The sequence below is a fragment of the Mustelus asterias genome, chromosome 7, assembly GCF_964213995.1.
Source record: "Mustelus asterias chromosome 7, sMusAst1.hap1.1, whole genome shotgun sequence".
In the NCBI taxonomy this organism is placed as follows: domain Eukaryota; kingdom Metazoa; phylum Chordata; class Chondrichthyes; order Carcharhiniformes; family Triakidae; genus Mustelus; species Mustelus asterias.
The window spans coordinates 43130302-43153776 of NC_135807.1; the positions used below are offsets into that span (position 1 = coordinate 43130302).

The following is a 23475-nucleotide window of genomic DNA, read 5'->3' on the forward strand; positions in this document are numbered from 1 at the left end:
TTTCTTTTATGACTCTTGGATGCCGGCTATCAGGGCCAAGGGACTTGTCAGCCTCAAGTTCCATGAGTTTTCCCATTACATTTTCTCTCGTGATTATGGCTGTCCTAAGTTTCATCCATCTTTTAGCCTCTTGATTTTCAACTATTCTTGGGGTGCTTTTTCTGTTGTCTACTGTGAAGACAAATACAAAATACTTATTCAATGCCTCTGCTATTTCTTTGTTTCTCATTATTAAATGCCCACTCTCAAGGAACAATGTTCATATTAGCTATTCTCTTCAGTTTTATATACTTGCAAAGCCTTTCACTGTTTATATATTGTTGGTTTTCTCATGCAATCCAATTTCTCCCTTTTAGTAATCATTTGCCTGGTTTCTTAAGCTTGCCCAGTTTCTGCACCAAAAACTAATCTTTGCAGCATTCTATACCTTTTCTTTCAAACTGATACATCCTTCACACGGAGAAGCATACCATTGTAGGATTCGACCCCTTGGTCCCCAAAGCATTACCTTGGCCTCTGGATTACTAGTACTAGATGATACCATAACATCATGGCCTCCCTACATTGTACATTCAATCAATCTCATAATTGAAGGTTTTTCACTATCGATCGTTTGAACTGTTTCCCAATTTTTTCCATCTAGTTTACCAATTCCTCATCTTGCTGAACGCTGCATTTTTCCAACCCAATTACCTTCACTTCAGTTTTCTTTTCTATTCTTACATTAAAGCCAACTATAGTGTCATCACTGTTTCCCAATGGATTTCTGACTTTGACATTAATTCCTTGTGTTATCTCATTTCCCAGGACAAAAATCAATGCTTCTTACGGTGTTGGACTACAGACACTTGGGGGATAAACTCCCCCCCCACTCCCCAGAATGAACATCTTTAGAAATTAAAATTTGAAACATTTCTAACCTGATCCCAACCGACCAGTTTTAACAGATAAGTAATTGGAAAAGGAAATTTATAAAGAATATGGGGCAAGGAGAATAGGATGAGAGAATGAAAGGAAAGTAGATAGCTCTACCAGAGAGCTGTTCGAAGTCAATGGGCTGACTGGCCTCTATTGTATAAAATTCTGATTCCATAAGTCACTGGAAGTGACCTAATGAAACTGAATTAACATACATAGTTAGAGATAATGATTGATGTTAATTCAGCTTCTTAAATTATCAGTAACTTCGCCTAGATAGTTCCACGAATAAGAAATTATTCAAAAAGCCATAAAGACAGAAACAAAATAGAAATGTTTGTTTTTCAGGCAGTATATGTCCCTCGGCAATCTCCACCCACAGTACCTGAAATGGATCAACGTTGTCACATCCCCATGGGAGGATTCAAGCCCAGTAACCTCACATCAACCTGAACTTAACTGCTAAACCTACATTGACTAAATTAGACCAAGGAGCACTGAAAATAAACTTAACAGTATTTTATTTAACACTGAATTTAATATACAAATGTATGGACAAATATATAATTGTCTGCATATACAGTTTTTCTTTTAAAAAATCATTCCTTTGACATTTATGGGTTCAAATATTAGGATAGCAGTTGCACATAAAGTCTCAGAATTGTCCTCAAGTATTGCACTCCTTGAGCTAACTCTTGCCACTTAAAACAATATATTCTGCATTTTAATGCTCACAGTCACAAATCTCTAATATTTCATATCAAAGTTATCTGCTACAATCAAACTGGTGGTATCTGATTTTCAATATTTTTATATATGTTATATTTAACCGTTAAAGCCTAGCGGTCTATAATCTAAACATGCATATACATTGAGTCATTTGCAGATCAGTTGAACTAAATGTGTTTTAACACTTTCTATCTCATGTCTTTGGCCTGTTTGCTTGTCTGTGCTGACACTTATGTTCAGATTTGAGAGCAGCTAGAAATAATATTCCAGCCAGATAAATGTGAACGTTAATATATAAAATTTTGGCCACTATAGTCTAAAAATATAAAAGGCACACTTCAACTTTTTTAGTCCGTGCTTGATATTGATTATTATAGCAGGCATACATTTTGAATAGCGCTTAACATGCTTGTAAACAATTTATACATATAAAATTTATATTTGTGATTTTCTATTAAAAGACACATTTGTGAAACTTAGAAAAAAAGGAAGCAATAGTCTTCAGACTAAATATTTTCAATGTTAAATAGCAGAATAAATAAACTTTCAACTGCAGAAAGGATTGGCATGGAATAGTGCTGTATCATAGCAACAACTGGCAGATACGAGGCTCATACTGGTCTTGGATTAAAGCAGTGATAAAGAACTGTCTGATAATGTCATCTAGTAGAATAATGAATGTCAGGAAAGCATCCTGTATATGTATTATTGAAGTCAAAGAGAGTCTTGTGCAGGTACGATAGAGGAATGGTTTTAATAAATGAGCCTTTCTAAAATGGGAGACATGGGAGAGCCCTGTACAGGTGTGAGAGAGAAAAAAAGTGACAGCGAAGAGGCTTCTACAAGTGTTAAACATTTATGAGAGAAGTGCTCTGTACACGTTTATTATATTAACGTTTGGCATGTGCAAGTGCTGTTCAGATGTGTTACTACAATGAGTAACATAGAAAATTCCTATAAATGTATATTATAACAATTGCTGGCATGGAAGTTCCCTGTACAGGTGTGTTATACCAAATAAATAGCTCTTTACAAGTTATAGTAACGATTGGCTTTGATGAGCCCGGAACAGGCATGTAATGATTGGAGTAGAGGAGACCTATAAAAAGAACATGCTACACAGAGTTGCAAGAAGAATGCCCCGTCGAGTGTTACAATAATGATTGGTGAGGAAGTGCTCTGTACAAGTGCATCACTGTAATGTTTGTCATGGAAAAGGCCTGCATTGATGTGTTACAATAATGAGTGGCATGGATCAATGTTATAGATGTCTTTTACAATGAATATTGCTATGGAATACCCTGTGCCTAAGTGTTACAATGGTATCAAAGTTTTATTGTTCATATAAAAGCTGGAACATTACAGATTATGCTAATGAAACCAAGTTAATATTTGATGATGTATATATTCTTTCAATGTCCGGCTTCAGGTATCCTCCAAGATGGAATGAAAATGGCATCACTCTCATTTCGTTGGTAGGATATTGTAAGAAACATCTTCATTCTGAATTTTTGCTATGGATGTTATTTCTTCTGCATAAACAAGCTTGCTACCTATGTTTCCATACTGAGTAGCACATCATATTTTACAACAAGTAAAGATCCACATAGCGACTGCCAATGTGTTGGTGGTTCTTCTCTACCACAGCTTGCTTGGCAGCATCCAATGATGGAAATATCACAAAAGCGTCGCCACTGGATTGTCCATACAAGTTAGACATGATCAGCACAGACTCGGGGGGAATCTGCAGCAAGTAAATAAAAATAGGAATGTAATAATAGGTCACTGGAGATATATCCCACAGCAACATGCTCCATTCTGCAGATAAAAACCCAGCACCAGGCAGGCTTCTTTTATTCAGTTACTTGCAATTCCCATCACCGGAAGGTTTATTTTTGCTACTGTCCATATGAGTGTTGCTAATTTAGAGCCACATCAGTCAACCCTATTCTGTTTCAAAGTGCTGTTGCACCTCAATTTACATATGGATAAGTATCTGCAAGATATACAGAGAATCAACAACAGGTGTTCCAGGGTGAAACTCAAAGGCATAGTCAGAAGCTGTGAGTGGCAGAAAGAGAGAGAAACACACACCAGCTCCAAACAGTTCTCACAGTCAGATCCCCAAGACTGAGCTACAGCTTCAGTCTTGCTGGCAATAATGGGAGGCTCTGTTCATGCTGCTCTATACCATCCATAAAGAGAGCAGCCCAGAATGACTTACCATCCCCTCTTTGTAGGAAATTGTCTGGTATCATTTGGTGCTCTCTACTGTACCATGGATGAGATGAGGAATTCCCAATATGGGGAATTGGGCACCGACCGGTGTCTTGTGATGCAGGCCAATATCCCCTAAAATAATCACTATTAAATCAGCCAAACAATTTTAGTAGTGACTTATGACTGAACTGTACATTTAACATTTAGAACCTCAAGTCTGAATAACATGAGAATGTGCAAGAAAGATTAGCTAGGTTACAAGGTCAAAAATATATACAGATGAAACATAGGTCTGCAAGAATGCGATACTTTTTGTTAAATGAGTATCAAGTGATAAGGCAGGGCAGGGAAGTAAGCAAATGACTGTTTATTTAGCATGTGTGTAATATATACCACTGCTATGCAAGTTATTATGCTTATTTTCATCACAGGTAGCTATTTTTAAAATAATGAATACTTTTGCTTGTCATGCTTCTGGTCCTAGAAATACTGTTATGGCAAGCTGTTGAGTGGAAAGCAAGGCATGTCACTTCTCTAGAGAGAGAAGGCAAAAGAAGGCCAGCTGCCTGTGCAACCTTGGAGCTGGCAGAGATCTTGAAGCAACCTATTTGTCTATCCTAACACTCCAGGTAATTGCATAACCAGAGAGAATATATCAAAAGTGAACTGTATACATTTTGAAACAGATACTTAGACACATGTCCTAAGGTAGTGCAGCAATGCAAGTGCATTTGACAAACCTTAAACCCACACAGAACGATGAATAAAGCGGACACCTGATCCACAATGCTTTGCACACATGTACACCATCAGTTTTCCCAACACCACATGATTTGTGAAAGCATCCTTAATACAGGTCGAGTGACCCAGTTAAGTGGACATAGCACTTCCTTACCTGCCTTCTCTTAAAGAGGTCTAGCTCATGAGCCATTTAAATACAGACCCATTCTTTGGGATGTGTGAACACTGTCCTGGCTTGGTCGTGAGCATGCACAAGTCCTTGGCATTCCTCAGCTGGATACTGATGCAAGGTTGAACATACATAAAAAATCTATTAAACTCTCACCATCTCGGTCTTATCAAATAAAAAACACATGTTGCAGTAGTTTGATGTTGGCTCTTATTAGATTTCTCTCAAACATTTACATTTATATTGTACATTAATTCTTAAAACTCAAGCAGTGACTTGGAGTGGAGATACAACATTCAAAGTGATTATCAGAATCAGGATGAGAGTTGTATCTGGTTCGACTTCTAAAGAATATTCCATAACCTGATGTTCTGCTGCTGTCTAGCACTCTGTCCAGAAGCGGATCATTGTAAAGTTGCACAGCAAAGTGAAGTTCATTCAAATATTAGCCAAGTCTTTGGATTTACATTTGCTGCACGTTCTAGTGTTTTTGTTTTTAAAAAAAAGATATTACAGCAACCCTGAATAATATTGAGGACATTACTTTGAGATAATTCAAGATATGAATGTCATCCTGAAAAAGAAAGCACAAGTTTCCTAGCTAGATTTTAAAAATGCAGCCTTGACAATTGGACAACATGCAAAAGCCAGCATTTGCTGCTCATTCATAATTACTATCGTGGTGGTGAGCTTGCATCTTGAATTACTTGGCCCCTTTTGGCCTGCTAGGCCATTTCAGCGAACAGTTAAGAATAAAATCACATTGGTGTGGGACTGGAGGCACAAATAAGGCAAACTGGACAAGAATAGTAGATTTCATGCCCTAAAGGATTGTTGAGTTTTTATCATCCAGTAACTTGGCCACTTTTATTAATAGTGTGCGCATGTCCCCCCAGGTTTCAGAGTCAAATAAGTATTTTCTGCAATACTTATCTTTTTTGGGGGTGGTGGCCTCCAGATCACTGGTTAAGCCATATGTAAACCGAAAGCAGCCAGTGCAGCAGCAGCAGTGTTCAGTGCAGGCCTATTTTGGGAAGGAGTCATAGACCCTAAGCCTCCCTATTTGCATGCAATGGATCTAAAAGTTGTTTCAGGCACATATCCTGGATATCTTACCTAGACATTTGCATCCGAGGCTGACATGAAAAAGTTTAATCTGATTTCAGTTTAAAAATATGAAGGTGGTGAAGGATTTAGCAGTTAGTGACAGAACAGTGGGGAGGCTGTTTGTTGAAACTGTAGCTCCTTTCCCTGTAAGGCAGCAGCCATTGCCATGAAATTCCTAGCTACAATAATCAAGAGGTGGAGTAGTACAAGGGCGAGTGTTCAGATAAGTATCGACCATTTGCAACCAAAGATCCCATCTTGACAAGAACACTGCAGCATTGCCAGGAGTCCACCAAGGAGGACAGGCCATATCAGTACGGAATAGAATGGATCATAACTTCCATTCATTGACCATGATCTGAATGTACAAAGGAAATTTGACTTTGAAAAATCTAAGTAGCTGGTTGTCCTTATTTAAATACACTCCGAATAACAAATACATTTTTTAGAAAAGTGCACAATCTCAAACGAGTATTTTCCTGTGGTTGTTAACAGTATCAATCGCTGGTAAATCAGCGAGTGCAGATTATAAGGTTGGTTGGTATAAGGTTATAAGCAGAATTCCTCAGGACGGGTTTGTCATGCTAACAAGCTAATAAGGACGTGGAATACCCTGCCTGCAACAGTAGTGGACTCACCAACATTAAGGGCATTTAAATGGTCATTGGATAAACATATGGATGATATTGGAATTGTGTAGGTTCAGTGGGCTTTAGATTGGTTTCACTGGTCGGCGCAACATCGAGGGCTGAAGGGCCTGTACTGCGCTGTAATGTTCTATGTCCTATGTTCTTGTTTAGCTAGGCATGTACAGCTATGTGTCATCTGTTAAAAATGTCACCAGCTGCCACTGAAACAAACTATTTAATGGAAATATGTTGCATTGATTTGCATTTACATTGATCCTAAAACTTGATGGCACAGACACTTAGAATTTCTAACTTATTGATTGATGTAAGTAAATGGGTAGAGGTACATACGCAATGATTCATAGAGTTATCCACATTGGGAATATTTTTAAATGGCATTTATCATCAAAGCAATCACATTTTTCAACCAATATGAGTGAATCGCCCCCTCCCCCCCATTGCTAAAACCCAAATATGAGAGTGTGAGAGAACACAGTAAGAAGTTTAACAACACCAGGTTAAAGTCCAACAGGTTTATTTGGTAGCAAAAGCCACACAAGCTTTCGGAGCTGCAAGCCCCTTCTTCAGGTGAGTGGGAATTCTGTTCACAAACAGAGCATATAAAGACACAGACTCAATTTACATGAATAATGGTTGGAATGCGAATACTTACAACTAATCAAGTCTTTAAGAAACAAAACAACGTGTGTTGTTAAACTTCTTACTGTGTTTACCTGGTGTTGTTAACCTGGTGTTGTTAAACTTCTTACTGTGTTTACCCCAGTCCAACGCCGGCATCTCCACAGTGTGAGAGAAGCCAGCAAAATAACATCAGAATTGCACAAGTTGGGTGCATCCAGCTGAAAAGAACAATGCTTTGTCTACATACAACAAGGACTTATCAATTGATTCAGCTCTTCTCATTATGGTGATGGTTACATATGCACAGTTCAACAGGTGCTGCCACCTTTGATCAACTTTGGCCATTTTACCAGAATGCATACATGAGTGCAAACAGCCTATTTTACTGCAGGGGATCTTAGGGCTGAATATATTAATCCTTGACAGACATTCCCACATTATAAATTCCAACATAGTCACCGAATAGCAATCAGCAATTTGAAACCCTGGCAAGGTTTTCCTCCTAACCGGAGGATACTTTACAGACAGTAACAGAAGGTGGATAAGTAAGCTTTAAAATGTCTTCCAAAATTTGATGGAATTTCATTTAGTTCATAAGGTGCACCAAAAGGATTGTATTACTGGAAGTTAAGCACTCCCTCAATCAATCAATTCAATTTTTGGTGTTCCAGATGAGCAACTACAAAAGTAGTCATTGGCTAATTTGGAAAAGGCAGCTTTATGGCTAATCACAAGGCAGTAATTTCTTCAATGAAATGGCAGTGTGCTCTGAAAAACAATGGCACTCTGAAATTTAAAAAAACTAGGTACCTGAGGGAGTAAAATCCATCAGGGCACAATGCCCTGCCTTTAATGAATTCGCTCAAACAGAAGCATATGACCTGGAACAACAACTAAGCTACCCAAGACCAAAACTGGTTAACCTGTGTGAAAGAAGTTTGCTTAAATTGAAGAGGAAGTAGTAAACAATAATCCATATTTTCCATGTCACATATTACCCAAACTGTGCCCTTAACCAGTAAACGGGTTAAGTAATAGGGTTAGTAATCAGCTGGCTGTGCACTTCATTCCAAGTTTATCTTCCAACACATGGCACCATCTGGCACAAGCGCAGTTGAGAAAAATTAAAGTTTATAGTGATAACACCAGAAAATGAGTGACTATGTTTTTACAAGTGCTTATTTTTAAGTCCATGCTTGCCGATACACATTTCATACCATGCTGAGTGCCAGAAGTGCTGTTTAATTTCACTTGAATCAGCTGCTAGTTTCTAATTGTTTGTAAGTCTATTTCTAATCGGAGCCACATGAATTCCATTTGCATTTGATAAGCCAACCTTCATAACGGGGTCTGCTGAGAAAATGGCTTCCCAAACCCCAGACCCTCAACATGAATGGCACCCCTTTCAAACCATAATGGCCAAGACATTATCAATCCTGAAAATAAAGCCAAATTCCAAATGTTGGATAAACATCCCTTGTCAAAGTCACTGTAGAGAAGGAAGGTCAGAGGATCCAAGAGCTGTGCAGCCAGTCTGCTGTTTAACATCAAACTGGCAGGCCCCACAGAAGCAAGCTCTGTCCAGGTTATCATAGAATATCGTAGAGTCCCTACAGTACAGGGGGAGGTTGTTATTTGGCCCATCAAATCTGTACTGACCACAATCCGACCCAGGCCCTATTCCCGTAGCCCCACACATTTACCCTGCTAATCCCCCTGACACTAGGGTCAATTTAGCATGGCCAGTCTACCTGACCTGCACATCTTTGGACTGTGGGAGGAAACCGGAGGAAACCCACACAGACACGGGGAGAAAGTGCAGACTCCAGACAGACAGTGACCAGAGGCCGGAATTGAACCTGGGTCTCTAGTGCTGTGGAGGCAGCAGTGCTAACCACTGTGCCACCCACTTGGGCTGGTTAGTCCACCAGCCCATCTAACTTGACTAGTGGAAGATTTTATATCATCGCCTGCAGACCGAACGCCAACTCTGCATACCTACTTCACCTTGTGACATCATGAACACCACCTGAGAAAGCACATCTTACAACACTCGTCTCCAGCTGGCAAACCATTGAAACCCCTTGAAAGATTTCCTCATCAGATTATGGCTTTGACACTCTGAAAAACATGTGAATCACTATCTTCAGTTTTTCTGTGCCCTGTACTGTAAACTGCCTTTTCTCTATCCTTCTCTTTATTGTGCGAATGCCAAGTGGGAAGTTGCAAACACTCCTTTTCGTAGGTTTGCAAAATGTTCAAAGATAACATGGAGTTAACCCTAACTAGAGTTTGCTGTAAGGTTATTAGTAAAATTGGGTCACAAAAACCAAGGGGTTTAAAATAATACACCACTGCTTATTCTTTAAAACAAACTAATTCAAAATATCTTCCATTTACAGACAGGAGGAAAGAGGAAAACAGTGCTGTTTGAACTGACCCACTCCTCTCTAACAGAAATGAGAGAGATTTCATTATGAAAAACTTTTCTCCCATAAATATTCAAGGTAATTGTAAGCTTTTGTTCCGAGTATTCCTTTGTCTAACAACCATAGCTATAAGAAGCCAGCTTTCTAACAATTACACTACTGGAATATTCAAGTTCAGAGAACTCCAAGAGTCCCTCACTACTCCACAATCATGTGCACAATTATGCACTTGATAATTCTGTAGGGATGAACAGAGAGTAAATTATATTGTCAACAATACTGACAGAGATGCATTGAAAACAGTGTTAACGGCATCAAGGAGATCTAGCTTTACTGGGCGTGACAGTGCAAGTGCCACAAATACTTTTGAAAATACATGATCACTCAAACAGCAGATTAATGACTGCTGGCCTATTTTGGAAAAAAAATTGCATGAGACCTTACTGCCTGCCAGTCAGTCAGGAGCCCCACTCAAACTAAGATTTTAGACTCTGCAGTCAGACCTGGATTTGCATATTTAAGTTTGTTTCCAATGACATTTGAATGTTGCTACAATAGTTTATTGCAAGTCAGGGTTGACAACTAATTATGGATGCTTGCTGATAGTTTCTCTCCTGTACTTGCCTGCAGTAAATTGACACCTTTGCAGTGCTTCACCACTAGGCACAACCTGCCACACCGTTTCTACAGGGAATATTTCTTCATGTAATATATTGATAGGCAGCTTTTTTGATGAAGGAGCAGCGCTCCGAAAGCTCACGATTCCAAATAAACCTGTTGGACTTTAACCTGGTGTTGTGAGACTTTCTTACTTTGTGAAAAGGCAGGTTTGAGCTAAACTTAACACCCGATGGTACCAGCCCTGGAAAGTTGAGACTGAATGGTGTTAATTATTGCCCTGTTCCAATTTGCCTGGACTGCCCGTGAAGCTTTTGCAAATGAACAGCAAAAAATAGCGAGCCGAAGGCGGCTAATTTGGTCATCAACTATGAGACAGTACATACCGACAACCGATAATCTATTACCCTCTTGGGTCAGATTTTCTTTCAGGCAAGTGGCCGAGGGAAGGAATCGTGGGAGTAAGCCACGCTGCTGGAGGTCGGTTCGAGGTTTCTTAGAAAAAAAATGAAAGAACCTTTGGCAGTCACTGACTATAATGACTCAGCAAAGTGGGGAGCAGCAAGCTAACTGGAAGCTGCGAGTAACTTTGGACTTGTTCCTGTAAAGAGTGCAATTCTGTGGAGAGCATACTGAAATGTAGAAATGAGGCATGGAGTTTGTGTGAGAAAGTACTAATTTTTCCATCCTGCCCCGCCACTTACACTCCCCTCTCCAATTATATAATTCATTACATTTATATCCCTCTTCAGTTCTGAGAGGTCATGTGGATTTGACAGGTGCTGCCAAACTTGCTGCGTTTTTCCAGCATATCCCGTTTTTATCTCCAGTATTTTGCTTTTATTTGAATGTTTTTCCTGCAGTTTGGTGCATTAGTTGCCTACTAAATAATGTTTAGTCAAGGTTGATTTTAGTTTGTTACAGTAAAAGTTGAGATTTGAAATCCTGCCACGTGATCTTTTCTATTTTTCAGTGGGAATTCGAATCTCTCAAGTTATTGATCTCTGCAATAATAACAAATTGAGGGCTCCGCAGGTTTACAAATCCAGAGGCTGGGAATAGATACGCTGTAATTTTCCAGTTTAAACAAACAGGAGTTCACAGTTACTTTTGCTATATTCATTGAACAGTCAACATGGCTGCACCTATTGCTCAGGTGTTTTTGGAGTGAAAGGACCTATGGATGCCTTACAACAATTAACAAAGATTAATTTGAAGTTGTTGGCAGAGAAATTACAAAGAGATTTAAAAGTAGGACCTAAAAATGCAGAGATTATTATTATTATCACCTGAACCGGAGGAAGGGAAAAGTAATTACAATAGCATGCAAGTTGAGTTAGCCAAGATTCAGTTGCAAACAAATCTTGAAAAGGGAAATTAAAAATAAAACTTGAATTCCAAAGGGAAATTTAGGAAGATAAGAGAGAAATGCAAATATCTGAACCTCAATTCCAAAGAGCAAAATAAAAAGGAAAACTTAAAGAGAAAAAGAAACCAAAAAGGAAAAATTACAATGGGAAAACCATGAACTCCAGAGAGAGAAAAAAAGTGAGGAAATTTGACCTTAAAGTAAAGGTTAGATTACACAAACAGGATAACTAAAATTTAACTCTTGGTTTTGACTTGGCAAGGAATGTTTGCCTGGTGCCCAAATTCAGTGTGGGAAGAGTTAAAATGTATTTTGTGTCTGAGAAAATTGCTACAAAGTTGCAATGGCTGCAAAAAAGTTCAGTGGTTTCAATACAAAACACATTTTGCTTTTCTTGATGCCTAGAAGTTAGTTCCGGAAGCTTGCAGACGAAAACTTAGAAATTTATGAGAGAAAGAGAATTGGACTTGTGGGATTTGCTCAGGAAAAGGAAATTATATTTGACGGGTGGTATAGATCAATGAAGATTGAACAAGATTTTGAAAACCTTAAAAGCGATAATGCTTATGGAAGAATTTTAAAATAGTATCCTTTCGGAATAAGGTCCCACATAGAAGACTATAGATGAGAGGAGGGCAGCTGCAATATTGGGTGATTAATGAATTGCCTCACAAACATGTGACCAGCAGCAGTATTTTGTTTACAAAACCAGACAAGCTGAAGTCATGGCTCGGCTAACGGACAGCAGAAATGAACAGGCGGAAACTCCTCAGAACAGTAAAAAAAAGCAGTATGGAGGCCAGTTTGATTCGAGGCGACCGATTTTTGTCCCAAGAGGACACGAGTGTTAGATATTAAAAGCCAAAACTGGCAATGCATAACATGTCTTTAGGAAATGCTGTATTAGCAGGGGCAGTTTATGGCAAACCAGTACCCTCAAAATGCATTGTCCAGGCGAATAGATCAAAGGAGAGAAGATTATAAAATTGTGTTCAAGGGTGATTTGTCCCCACTTTTATCAGGTAAAGTAGGCAAACAAGTTAATATTCTTAGAGATACAGGATCAGATCAAAAGTTAATGGCAGCCGGTGAAGAATATTTCTCTCCAGAAAGTTCACTTTATATAAAACTCTACTGATAGAAGGCAATAGAATTCCCACAGTGCAGAAGGTGGCCATTCGGCCCAGTGAGCCTCCACTGACAAAAATCCCACCCAGCCCTCATCCCTGTAACCCCACGTATTTATCCTGCTATTCCCGCTAATCGACACTTCTTGGGACACCAAGGGGCAATTCAGCATGGCCAATCAACATAACTCGCACACTTTTGGAGTGTGGAAGGAAACTGGAGCACCCGGAGGAAACCCAGGTAGACACGGGAAAAATGTGCAAACTCCACACAGTCACCCGAGGCCAGAATTGAACCCAGGTCCCTGGCGCTGTGGGGCAGCAGTGTTAACCACTGTGCCACGTGCACCGTGGTATATTGATGTTCAATCAAGAATTAATTTTTGACAGGAGTGTTTTCAACTCCATCCCAGAACAGCCAGTTAGAGATGAGCTTGGACTCTGCCAACAGGTGATGAAAACTATAATGCAAATGAACAACAAAGCAGCAGGTGGTGATGGAACCCCCGCTGGAGGAACGAAACGAACATTGCAGCTCCATGCCTTAACAAAGATCTGGAATGATCTCAAGCATGCCCTGACAATTTTCAAGAAAGGGAACAAATCCAATGTGGAAATTAGAGGCATCACCCTGCTTTCCATTCAGGGAAGATCACGACAAGAACCCTTCTGATGTGACTTATTACATTTGAAGATGGGTTTAGACCATCAAGAGGCACGGCCAACATGATTTTTACAGCTCAGCAACTACAATAAAAATGTTGTGAACAATCTCAGAAGGTGATGGTGAGTTGCCTTCTTGAACCGCTGCAGTCCCCGAGGTGTAGATACACCCACACTGCTTTAGAGAGGGAGTGCCATGATGTTGACCAAGTGACAGTGAAGCTGTTCCCGGAGGAAACCCACACATACAGGGAGAACATGCAAACTCCACAGAGGCGCCCGAGGCCGGAATTGAACTCAGGTCCCTGGCACAGTACTAACCATTGTGCCACCTAATATTTATAGACTACCAAATAGTAGTGGTAATGTAGGGCACAGTATGACTCAGGAAACTAGAGATGCATGCAACAAGGGTAATACAATCATGGACTTCAATCTTCATATAGACTGGACTAATGCAATGCAGGATGAATTCCTGGAATGTATAGGAAATTGTTTTCTAGAACAGTATGTTGAGGAACCAATTACAGAATGGACTATTCTATTGTGTAATGGGTAAGGGCCAAGTAATAATGTTACAAAGGAGCCTTTAGGTTAAAGCGACCATAATATGATGTAATTTTACATTAAGTTCAAAAGTGACGTAGTTCAATTCAAAACTAGGGTCTTAAATCTAAACAAAGGAAATAATGAAGGTATGAGGGGCAAATTAGCTGTGGTAGATTGGGAAACTACATTAAAAAGCTATGGTAGTAGACAGGCAATGGCTAGCATTGAAAGAATACATAGTTTACAACAAATATACATTCCTTTGAGGCACAAAAAACCAACAGCAAAGGTGATCCAATCATGGCTCGAGAATTTAAGGACATATTAGATCAACAAGAGCAATAAGCAAGAGGCCAAAAAAATGCTAAGCTTGAGGTTTGGGAGCATTTTAGAATTGAAATGAGAACCAAGAAACTGATAGAGAACATAGAATATGAAAGTAAACTAGCAAGAAATACAAAAACCAACTGTATACATTTCTACCAGTATATGTAAAAAGGTGTGGGGGTCACAGGGTAGTTGTCATGGGGGACTTTAACTTTCCAAATATTGATTGGAACCTTTGTAGGTCAAATAGTTTGGATGGGGCAGTTTTTGTGCAGTGTGTGCGGGAAGGTTTCCTGACACAATATGTGGATGGGCCGACTAGAGGTGAGGCCACATTGGATTTGGTACTGGGAAATGAACCGGGCCAAGTGTTAGATTTGGTTGTGGGAGAGCAATTTGGAGATAGTGACCACAATTCGGTGTCTTTTGTTATTGCAATGGAGAGGGATAGGGCCGTACGGCAGGGCAAGGTTTACAATTGGGGGAGGGGTAATTATGATGCGATTAGGCAAGAATTAGGGGGCATAAGTTGGGAACAGAAACTGTCAGAGAAAGGAACGAATGAAAAGTGGAACTTTTTCAAGGAACAAATACTGGATGCCCTTGATAGGTATGTTCCTGTCAGGCAGGGAGGAAATGGCCGAGTGAGGGAACCATGGTTCACAAAAGAGGTGGAATGTCTTGTGAAAAGGAAGAGGGAAGCTTATGTAGGGATGAGGAAACAAGGTTCAGATGGCTCGATTGAGGGTTACAAGTTAGCAAGGAATGAGCTGAAAAAGGGGCTTAGGAGAGCTAGGAGGGGACATGAGAAGTCCTTGGCGGGTCGGATCAAGGAAAACCCCAAGGCTTTTTACTCTTATGTGAGGAATAAAAGAATGACCAGGGTGAGGTTAGGGCTGGTCAAGGACAGTAGTGGGAACTTGTGTATGGAGTCAGTAGAGATAGGCGAGGTGATGAATGAATACTTTTCTTCAGTGTTCACCAAGGAGAGGGGCCATGTTTTTCAGGAAGAGAAGGTGTTACAGGCTAATAGGCTGGAGGAAATAGATGTTCGGAGGGAGGATGTCTTGGCAGTTTTGAATAAACTGAAGGTCGATAAGTCCCCTGGGCCTGATGAAATGTATCCTAGGATTCTGTGGGAGGCAAGGGATGAGATTGCAGAGCCTTTGGCGTTGATCTTTGGGTCCTCGCTGTCCACGGGGATGGTGCCAGAGGACTGGAGAATGGCGAATGTTGTTCCTCTGTTTAAGAAAGGGAATAGAAATGACCCTGGTAATTATAGACCGGTTAGTCTTACTTCGGTGGTTGGTAAATTGATGGAAAGGGTCCTTAGGGATGGGATTTACGACCATTTAGAAAGATGCGGATTAATCCGAGATAGTCAGCACGGATTCGTGAAGGGCAAGTCGTGCCTCACAAATTTGATAGAATTTTTTGAGGAGGTAACTAAGTGTGTTGATGAAGGTAGGGCAGTTGATGTCATATACATGGATTTTAGTAAGGCGTTTGATAAGGTCCCCCATGGTAGGCTTATGATGAAAGTGAGGAGGTGTGGGATAGAGGGAAAGTTGGCCGATTGGATAGGTAACTGGCTGTCTGACCGAAGACAGAGGGTGGTGGTCGATGGAAAATTTTCGGATTGGAGGCAGGTTGCTAGCGGTGTGCCGCAGGGATCAGTGCTTGGTCCTCTGCTCTTTGTGATTTTTATTAATGACTTAGAGGAGGGGGCTGAAGGGTGGATCAGTAAATTTGCTGATGACACCAAGATTGGTGGAGTAGTGGATGAGGTGGAGGGCTGTTGTAGGCTGCAAAGAGACATAGATAGGATGCAAAGCTGGGCTGAAAAATGGCAAATGGAGTTTAACCCTGATAAATGTGAGGTGATTCATTTTGGTAGGACAAATTTAAATGTGGATTACAGGGTCAAAGGTAGGGTTCTGAAGACTGTGGAGGAACAGAGAGATCTTGGGGTCCATATCCACAGATCTCTAAAGGTAGCCAGTCAAGTGGATAGAGCTGTGAAGAAGGCCTATAGTGTGTTAGCTTTTATTAACAGGGGGTTGGAGTTTAAGAGCCGTGGGGTTATGCTGCAACTGTACAGGACCTTGGTGAGACCACATTTGGAATATTGTGTGCAGTTCTGGTCACCTCACTATAAGGATGTGGAAGCGCTGGAAAGAGTGCAGAGGAGATTTACCAGGATGCTGCCTGGTTTGGAGGGTAGGTCATATGAGGAAAGGTTGAGGGAGCTAGGGCTGTTCTCTCTGGAGCGGAGGAGGCTGAGGGGAGACTTAATAGAGGTGTATAAAATGATGAAGGGGATAGATAGAGTGAACGTTCAAAGACTATTTCCTCGGGTGGATGGAGCTATTACAAGGGGGCATAACTATAGGGTTCGTGGTGGGAGATACAGGACGGATATCAGAGGTAGGTTCTTTACGCAGAGAGTGGTTGGGGTGTGGAATGGACTGCCTGCAGTGATAGTGGAGTCAGACACTTTAGAAACATTTAAGCGGTTATTGGATAGGCACATGGAGCACACCAGGATGATAGGGAGTGGGATAGCTTGATCTTGGTTTCAGATAAAGCTCGGCACAACATCGTGGGCCGAAGGGCCTGTTCTGTGCTGTACTGTTCTATGTTCTATGTTCTATGTGAAGGTTAGCAAAGACATAAAACCATTAGACCTTAAGACATAGGAGCAGAATTAGGCCACTCAGCCCATCGAGTCTGCTCCACCATTCAATCATGGCTGATATTTTTCTCATCCCCATAACTCCTAATCCCCTTATTAATTAAAAACCTATCTCTGTCTTAAAGACACTCAGTGACCTGGCCTCCACAGCCTTCTGTGGCAAAGAGTTCCACGGATTCACCACTCTCTGGCTGAAGAAATTCCTCCTCATCTCTGTTTTAAAGGATCATCCCTTTAGCCTGAGGTGGTGCCCTCTGGGTCTAGTTTTTTCTACTAGTGGAAACATCCTCTCCACGTCCACTTTATCCAGGCCTCACAGTATCTTGTAACTTTGAATAAGATCCCCCCCTCATCCTTCTAAACTCAGAGTCCTCAACTGTTTCTCAGATGACATATTTGGGCACATGACAGGCAGAGACAGAATAATTTATAATGGGGAAAAGGCAGAGAAACAAAATAAAGATTTGTGTCAGTCTTCACAGAAGAAGAAATAAAAAATTCCACAGGAATACTCGAAAGAACACCAAGTAACTAGCAGGATTGAGGAACTGTAGAACTGTAAAAAAGTAGTACTAGAGAAATTAATAGGACTGAAAGTTGATAAATCCCCTTGGTGTGATGATATCTCAGAGTGTTGAAAAAAGTGGTTGCAGAGATAGTGGATGCTTTGGCGGTCATCCAGAATTCCATAGATTATGCAATGATTCCTGTAGATTGGAAAATAGCAAATGTAATCCCACTATTTAAGAAAGGAGAGAGGAAACTGAGAACTACAGACCTGTTAGCCAGATAAGTAAAGAAAATGTTAGAAATCATCATAAAGGAAATGATAACAGGGCACTTAAAAAAAAATAACAGTAGGATTGGGCAGAGTCAAAATGGATTTATAAAAGGGAAATCATATTTGACAAATACTTGGGGCTTTTTTGTTTAAATCATGGAAACAAACTTAAATATAAAGCAATTCTACGTTTAAACATGAGGAGGGCAGTTCAGGTATTTGGTTGGTTGAGATTCTCTTTCCAAACTTGACATTAAAAAACCTGCAAACATGACCAGGATTTTACAGACCTGTCACGGTGAATCTCCTACCAGCGGATGCGGCGGACCACATAAATTGCTGTTTACTTTGGCAGGTTTGTAATATCTCGCTGGGCAGGAGGGGCCATAAAATCCTGGCCTCAGGAGAGAATGGAGATCAGGAGTTAAAACCTGAACAAGGTGGGTCAAACACTACTAAAAGGTCAACACCCTGATGACAATGTGTCTGGTTTGGAAGAACAACAAAAGGAATGACTGAATCCAGAGCGCAAGAAGCATTATGACACAGAACTTTTTCTGGGTTTACAGTTCACACCTGCTAGTACCAGAAAGCCCGAAGGATTATCAGAATGCAACAGTATTGGTCTTAACAAAATTAAGCAGATCAAATCAAATATACAATTTTCTAACTCAGGTCATGGAAAAGCTGTAAAGTACTCAAAATGAAAAAAGATGATTTGCTATAACAAGAGACAAAAAGTGAAGGCACCAGAAGAAATGAACTCTTGTTTGCAACAGGGTTGGAATTCTAAAAACTCATATGAACTTAACTTTAATGGGTGTGACGGGTTAAGCCTTATAATGCTGCCAAGACAGACTGTTTAAATGGTGAAATGTGATAACGGGTGTGTGTGTGTGTGCGCGCACGTGTGTGTGTGAGACTATTACCTGTACTGCACTACAGGTGCACTGCTCAAAAGCAGATCCTTGGCTCGTGGTCTTCCCCATGTCTATATTTCCTGTACCAGTCTTTTCGTTTTCCCAATAATTTCCTTCAATTTTCAAGCCATCCAGCACTGATGTTCTCTTCTTCCTTGAAATCTTCTCTCCATAACATCTCTTACTAGTCTGTTTCTATCTTGAATATGCCCTGCCGAGTCTCAGTTTTTTCCTAATTAATGTGCAAGTAACTTCTTTGTTCATTCAATCTCCTCAGCACTTCAGTATTTGTTACCTTTTCTGTCCAACTGATCCTTTCCATTTTCATCCAAACATTTCAAAGCTAGTTAGCACGTTGGTCTCCTCTTTCCAGACAAATTAACACTCGAAATCAAACTATTTAAACAACTCAAGTGACTTATATTCAGTTTTCCACTCAGTAACTGTCTCTTCTTACTAAATACAGCCTTTCCCATTTCAATCCTTGCTCCTATTTATCTGTTGCACCTTCTAGTTGCAGATATTAGGCTTCTCAAATACTTAAATTCTTGTACCTGTTCTAGTTCTTGTCCTTCAATGAATATAATATTTTTGGTGATTTTGAGATATGCATCACTTTAGTATTGCCGATATTCACTTTCATTCCAAAGTTCATGTCTGCTGTTTCCAGTCTATCCACTAGTTCTTGTGATTCTCCTTCTGTGCTTGCAGCAAGTGCTTCGTCATCTGCAAATCTAACTGATGCAATTATCTGCCTCCCATCTTAACACCAACTGTGTCTTCAAACGTTTCTTTAATCATTGCTTCTGCATAGATATTGAAGAGGACTGTTGATAAACAACACCTTTCTCGATCTCTTCTTCCAATTCCCGTAATTGGAAGGAGTTCTGTAGTGTATGCAATTTGTTGTTCAAGCGTTTACTATGTTACATTTTGATTGTATTGTAGAAACAAATTAACTATGGTAATATTTTTTATTTTTCAGGGAGAGGAGTTACGAAAGATGGTTATTTTAAACCGTCGCTTTTAATTAAAGATAAGATGGCATAATGAAAAGGTACATGTGACCTGCTATTAGTTCTGCCCAACGATAAACTTGTGTGACCTGGTTACTGGTGACCCTAGTCAAGTGCTATTGAAATCCACATGCCAGTTTTAACACCTGACAACAAAGGTCAGAGTAGTTGGCTTTGCCCAGACTCTCAGAGCATGACCGAGAGTGTTTTGGAGAAAAAGAAAGGGGCAGCTGCTGCAGTCAGCAGAGGGGAAACAGGTTGTTTCTTTGTTGGCTGCCAGGAAGGTGCACCTATAGACATTGAAGGACACTGCAAGATTCATGTGGAAGATTCATGGGGGAAGGAATCACAGGAGCCAGACAATAGCTTCTGGAGATTTGTCAGAAGATTGAACGAAAGGACTTTTGACAGTCATTGGTATATAGCCTCAGTGAAACAAGGAGAAGTGGGACCACTGGAAACTGAGAATAACATTGATTCCTGCAAAGACAGTAATTCTGCAGAGAACATGCTTCAACATATAATTTGTGAAGTAGTTGCCTAATAAGTAATGCTTAATCTCTGGTGAGTTTAGCTTGTTAGAGCAAAGTTTGTAGAAACTCAAAATCCTGTAGTGCGATTCCTTCAAGTTGATCACTGGGAGCTCAACTCTCCTCATAAAAAGTTTTCGGTCTCTAAGGTATTTGTAATGATGCATTAACTTGTTCTATCTTCATAATAGCACCCTTACAGAAGATTAACACTGCAGCATAGCAACAAATTGTGCACCACTGACACTGTTCCCAATTCACACAAACAACATTTCATAAAGAGGGATCCCCTCTAGAACAGTGTAATGATTAGTGTAATGATTTGAAGATCACACAGTGGAAGTATTGCCAGCCTCAAGTTGAAACACGTTGCAATGTACATCTTTTCCAAAACCCTGAAGCAGACTTCAGAGAGGCACTTGTACAAAGAGAAGTAGATAGTCAGGACCAAGTAGACTCAGAATGTTGTCGCTGCAACGTTATAGCTGAAATAGTTGCATAAAATAAAATAAACAAATAATTTTATATTCTTTCATAAACCAACCCAACACAGGCAATGTGGCTGACACTGCTTTCCTCTTTATATCCTTTCATGGGATATGAGCATCACTTACAAGGCCAGCACTTTTGCCTATTCCTAACTGCCTTTGAGTGGAGTGGGTTGCTAGGCCATTTCAAGGGCTGTTTCGCGTCAACCACATTGCTGTGCGTTTGGAGTCACATTCAAGTTAGCCCAGGTAAAGCTGGTAGATTTCCTTCCTCAAAGGATATTAGCAAACCAGATGGATTTTTACAGTAATCAATGTTACTTTTCATGATCACCATTACTGATACTAGCTTTCTATTCCCGATTTTATTAATTAAATTTAAATTCCACCAGCTGCCTTGGTGAGATTTGAACCCATATCCCCAGAACATTAGCCTGGGCCTCTCGATTAGTACTTCAGTGACATGACCACTCCTCTCCCTAAAAGGTATATATTATAATTCTTCCCAGGTATGTAATGGGGTGCTATAATTGAAGTATTTCAAAATACTTTATCCTGCTTAAAAACGGTGGGTGCAATGACACAAACAGTGAGCATGTGCACTGTGTGGAGTGGCATTGTATATTACATACTGGAAAGGATCTGGGTTCAATCGTTACATTGAACTAGGTCAATTGATCTGTTTGGTGAAATAGGCATATGATGACTGGTCTCAAAAATCCTCAAATCAGAGAACAAGCAGGTGTTCCTGCTTCTATTTATTTTCCAGTGACTCTTGTTGGAAATATGTGTTTGAATAATAAATTTATTGATATCAGACCCAACAGTTAATACTCACCGTATGGGAAGGACCGAAAAGAATGGCTACTTAGACTAGTAGCAATAATAGATAGTCTTATGGCTATTTCAAATAAATGGTGGATCGAGGAGGCACTGTTTGGGAATTACCCTTTGCATACATTTCCCATTTCAGTTAGGAGCAATGTTTGGGAAAATGCAGCCTAAGGTTTCCATTTGTTCTTTAAAAAGAGACAAAGTTAATGCCTGAAGTCATGCTGCCGTAAATTTTCAGTTAGCTGTAGCATTATGCTGTAAATATGAAATATGACTTGGGATGGAAAATATTAATTCCACTATCGTATTTCTGTAAACAGGCTAAAAGGGATGGTGTTACAACTGTTATTGTTGGCTGAAGTTTTCACATGCTAATGTAACATATACCACAGGTCATTAGAAATTTAAGTGAATATGAGCAGCATTGAAGGTAATCTCTGATTATCCTTTGTATATGATGTCATAATTATGTTTCTTGTTCTTTCCCAATTCAAATGGATATTGTATTTTGAAAAAAATGTTTTCCAAAACATCAAATATTATTTATAAAATGGGCAAATTCGGAGTGTATAAACATAAGAACAAGGTGCAGGAGTAGGTAATCCAGCCCTTCAAGCCTGCTACGCCATTCAATACGATCAAAGCTGATCTTGTCTCAGCCTCAAATCCACTTTCCTGCCTGCTCTCCATAACCCTCCAACACATTACGGATTAAAAATCTGTCTGTCTATCTGCTCCTTGAATTTACTCAAAGTCCCAGCATCCACCACACTCTGGGGTAGTGAATACTACAGATTCACCACCCTTTGAGAGAAGTAGTTTCTCCTCATCTGTGTTAAATCTGCTACCTCTTATCCTAAAACTATGACCTATTGTTCCAGATTGCCCCACAAGAGGAAACATCTGCTCTACGTTTACTTATCTTAGAAAGCTCAATTCAATCTCCTCTCATTCTTCTAAACTCCAGAATATAGGCCTAAATTGTTCAATCTCTCTTCATAAGACAAATGCCTCATCTCTGAAATCAATCTAGTGAACCTCCTCTGAACTGCCTTTAATGCCAATACATCCTTCCCCAAATAAGGGGACCAAAACTCCAGGTGTGGCCTTGTATAGTTGCAGCAATACTTACTTTTATACTCTATTCCTTGAGTTATAAATGCCAAAATTCCATTTGCTTCCCTTATTATCTGCTGTACCCGATTACCAGTTTTCTGTGACTCATGCACAAGGACACCCAAATCCGTCTGCAATGAAGCACCCCCAAATCTCTCTCCATTTAGATAATAAGTTGTCATTCCATTTTTCTGACCAAAATGGATAACCTCACACTTTTCCCCATTAAATCTCCATCTGCCACATTTTAGCCCACTCACCTAACCCATCCATCTACATCTATTTGCAAATTTCTTATTTCCTCATTGCAACTTACTATCCCGCCTACTTCAGTGTCATCAGAAAAGATGGCTACCTTCTATCCCTGTATTCACGTCCTTAATACAGATTGTAAATAGTTGGGGCCTGAGGACCCAGTACTATGCCCCTAGTTACAGTAGCTTGCCAACCAGGAAAAGACCCAGTTATCCCCACTCTCTGCTTTCTCTTGGTTAGCCAATCCTTTATCCAAGCTAATATATTAGTCCCAACCCCATAGGATCCAAGCTTGTGCATTAACCTTTTGTGCGGCACCCTTATCAAATGCCTTCTGGAAGTCCAGTCACACAACATCTGCAGGACCCCCTTTATCCACTTTGCTTGTTACATCTTCAAAGAACTCCAACAAATTAGTCAAACACGATTCACACTTTATAAAACCACGAAAACCAGGCGATGGCTTAGTGGTATTATCACTAGACTAGTGATCCAGAAACTCAGTAATGTTCTGGGGATCTGCGTTCGAATTTCTGCCATGGCAGATGGTGGGATTTGAATTTCATAAAAAATATCTGGAATTAAGAGTGCACTGATGATCAT

At 40.1% G+C, this 23475-nt stretch overlaps 1 protein-coding gene across 4 annotated transcripts in view; it reads right to left on the reverse strand.

The window, feature by feature from the left end:
* Positions 1–1422: 1422 nt before the first annotated feature.
* esrp1 (epithelial splicing regulatory protein 1) overlaps positions 1423–23475 on the reverse strand; it is an 85079-nt gene continuing 63026 nt past the window's right edge. Inside the window, exons 15-16 of one of the 4 annotated variants that reach the window (XM_078215971.1) lie at positions 4763–4888; positions 1423–3391 (exon numbers count right to left, since the gene is read on the reverse strand). In XM_078215971.1, coding sequence (XP_078072097.1) covers positions 4799–4888 — 90 coding nt within the window. In that variant the 3' untranslated portion in view covers positions 1423–3391; positions 4763–4798. The remainder of the gene's footprint in view (positions 3392–4762; positions 4889–23475) is intronic. The other 3 variants (XM_078215972.1, XM_078215970.1, XM_078215969.1) reach the window with 3 other exon arrangements.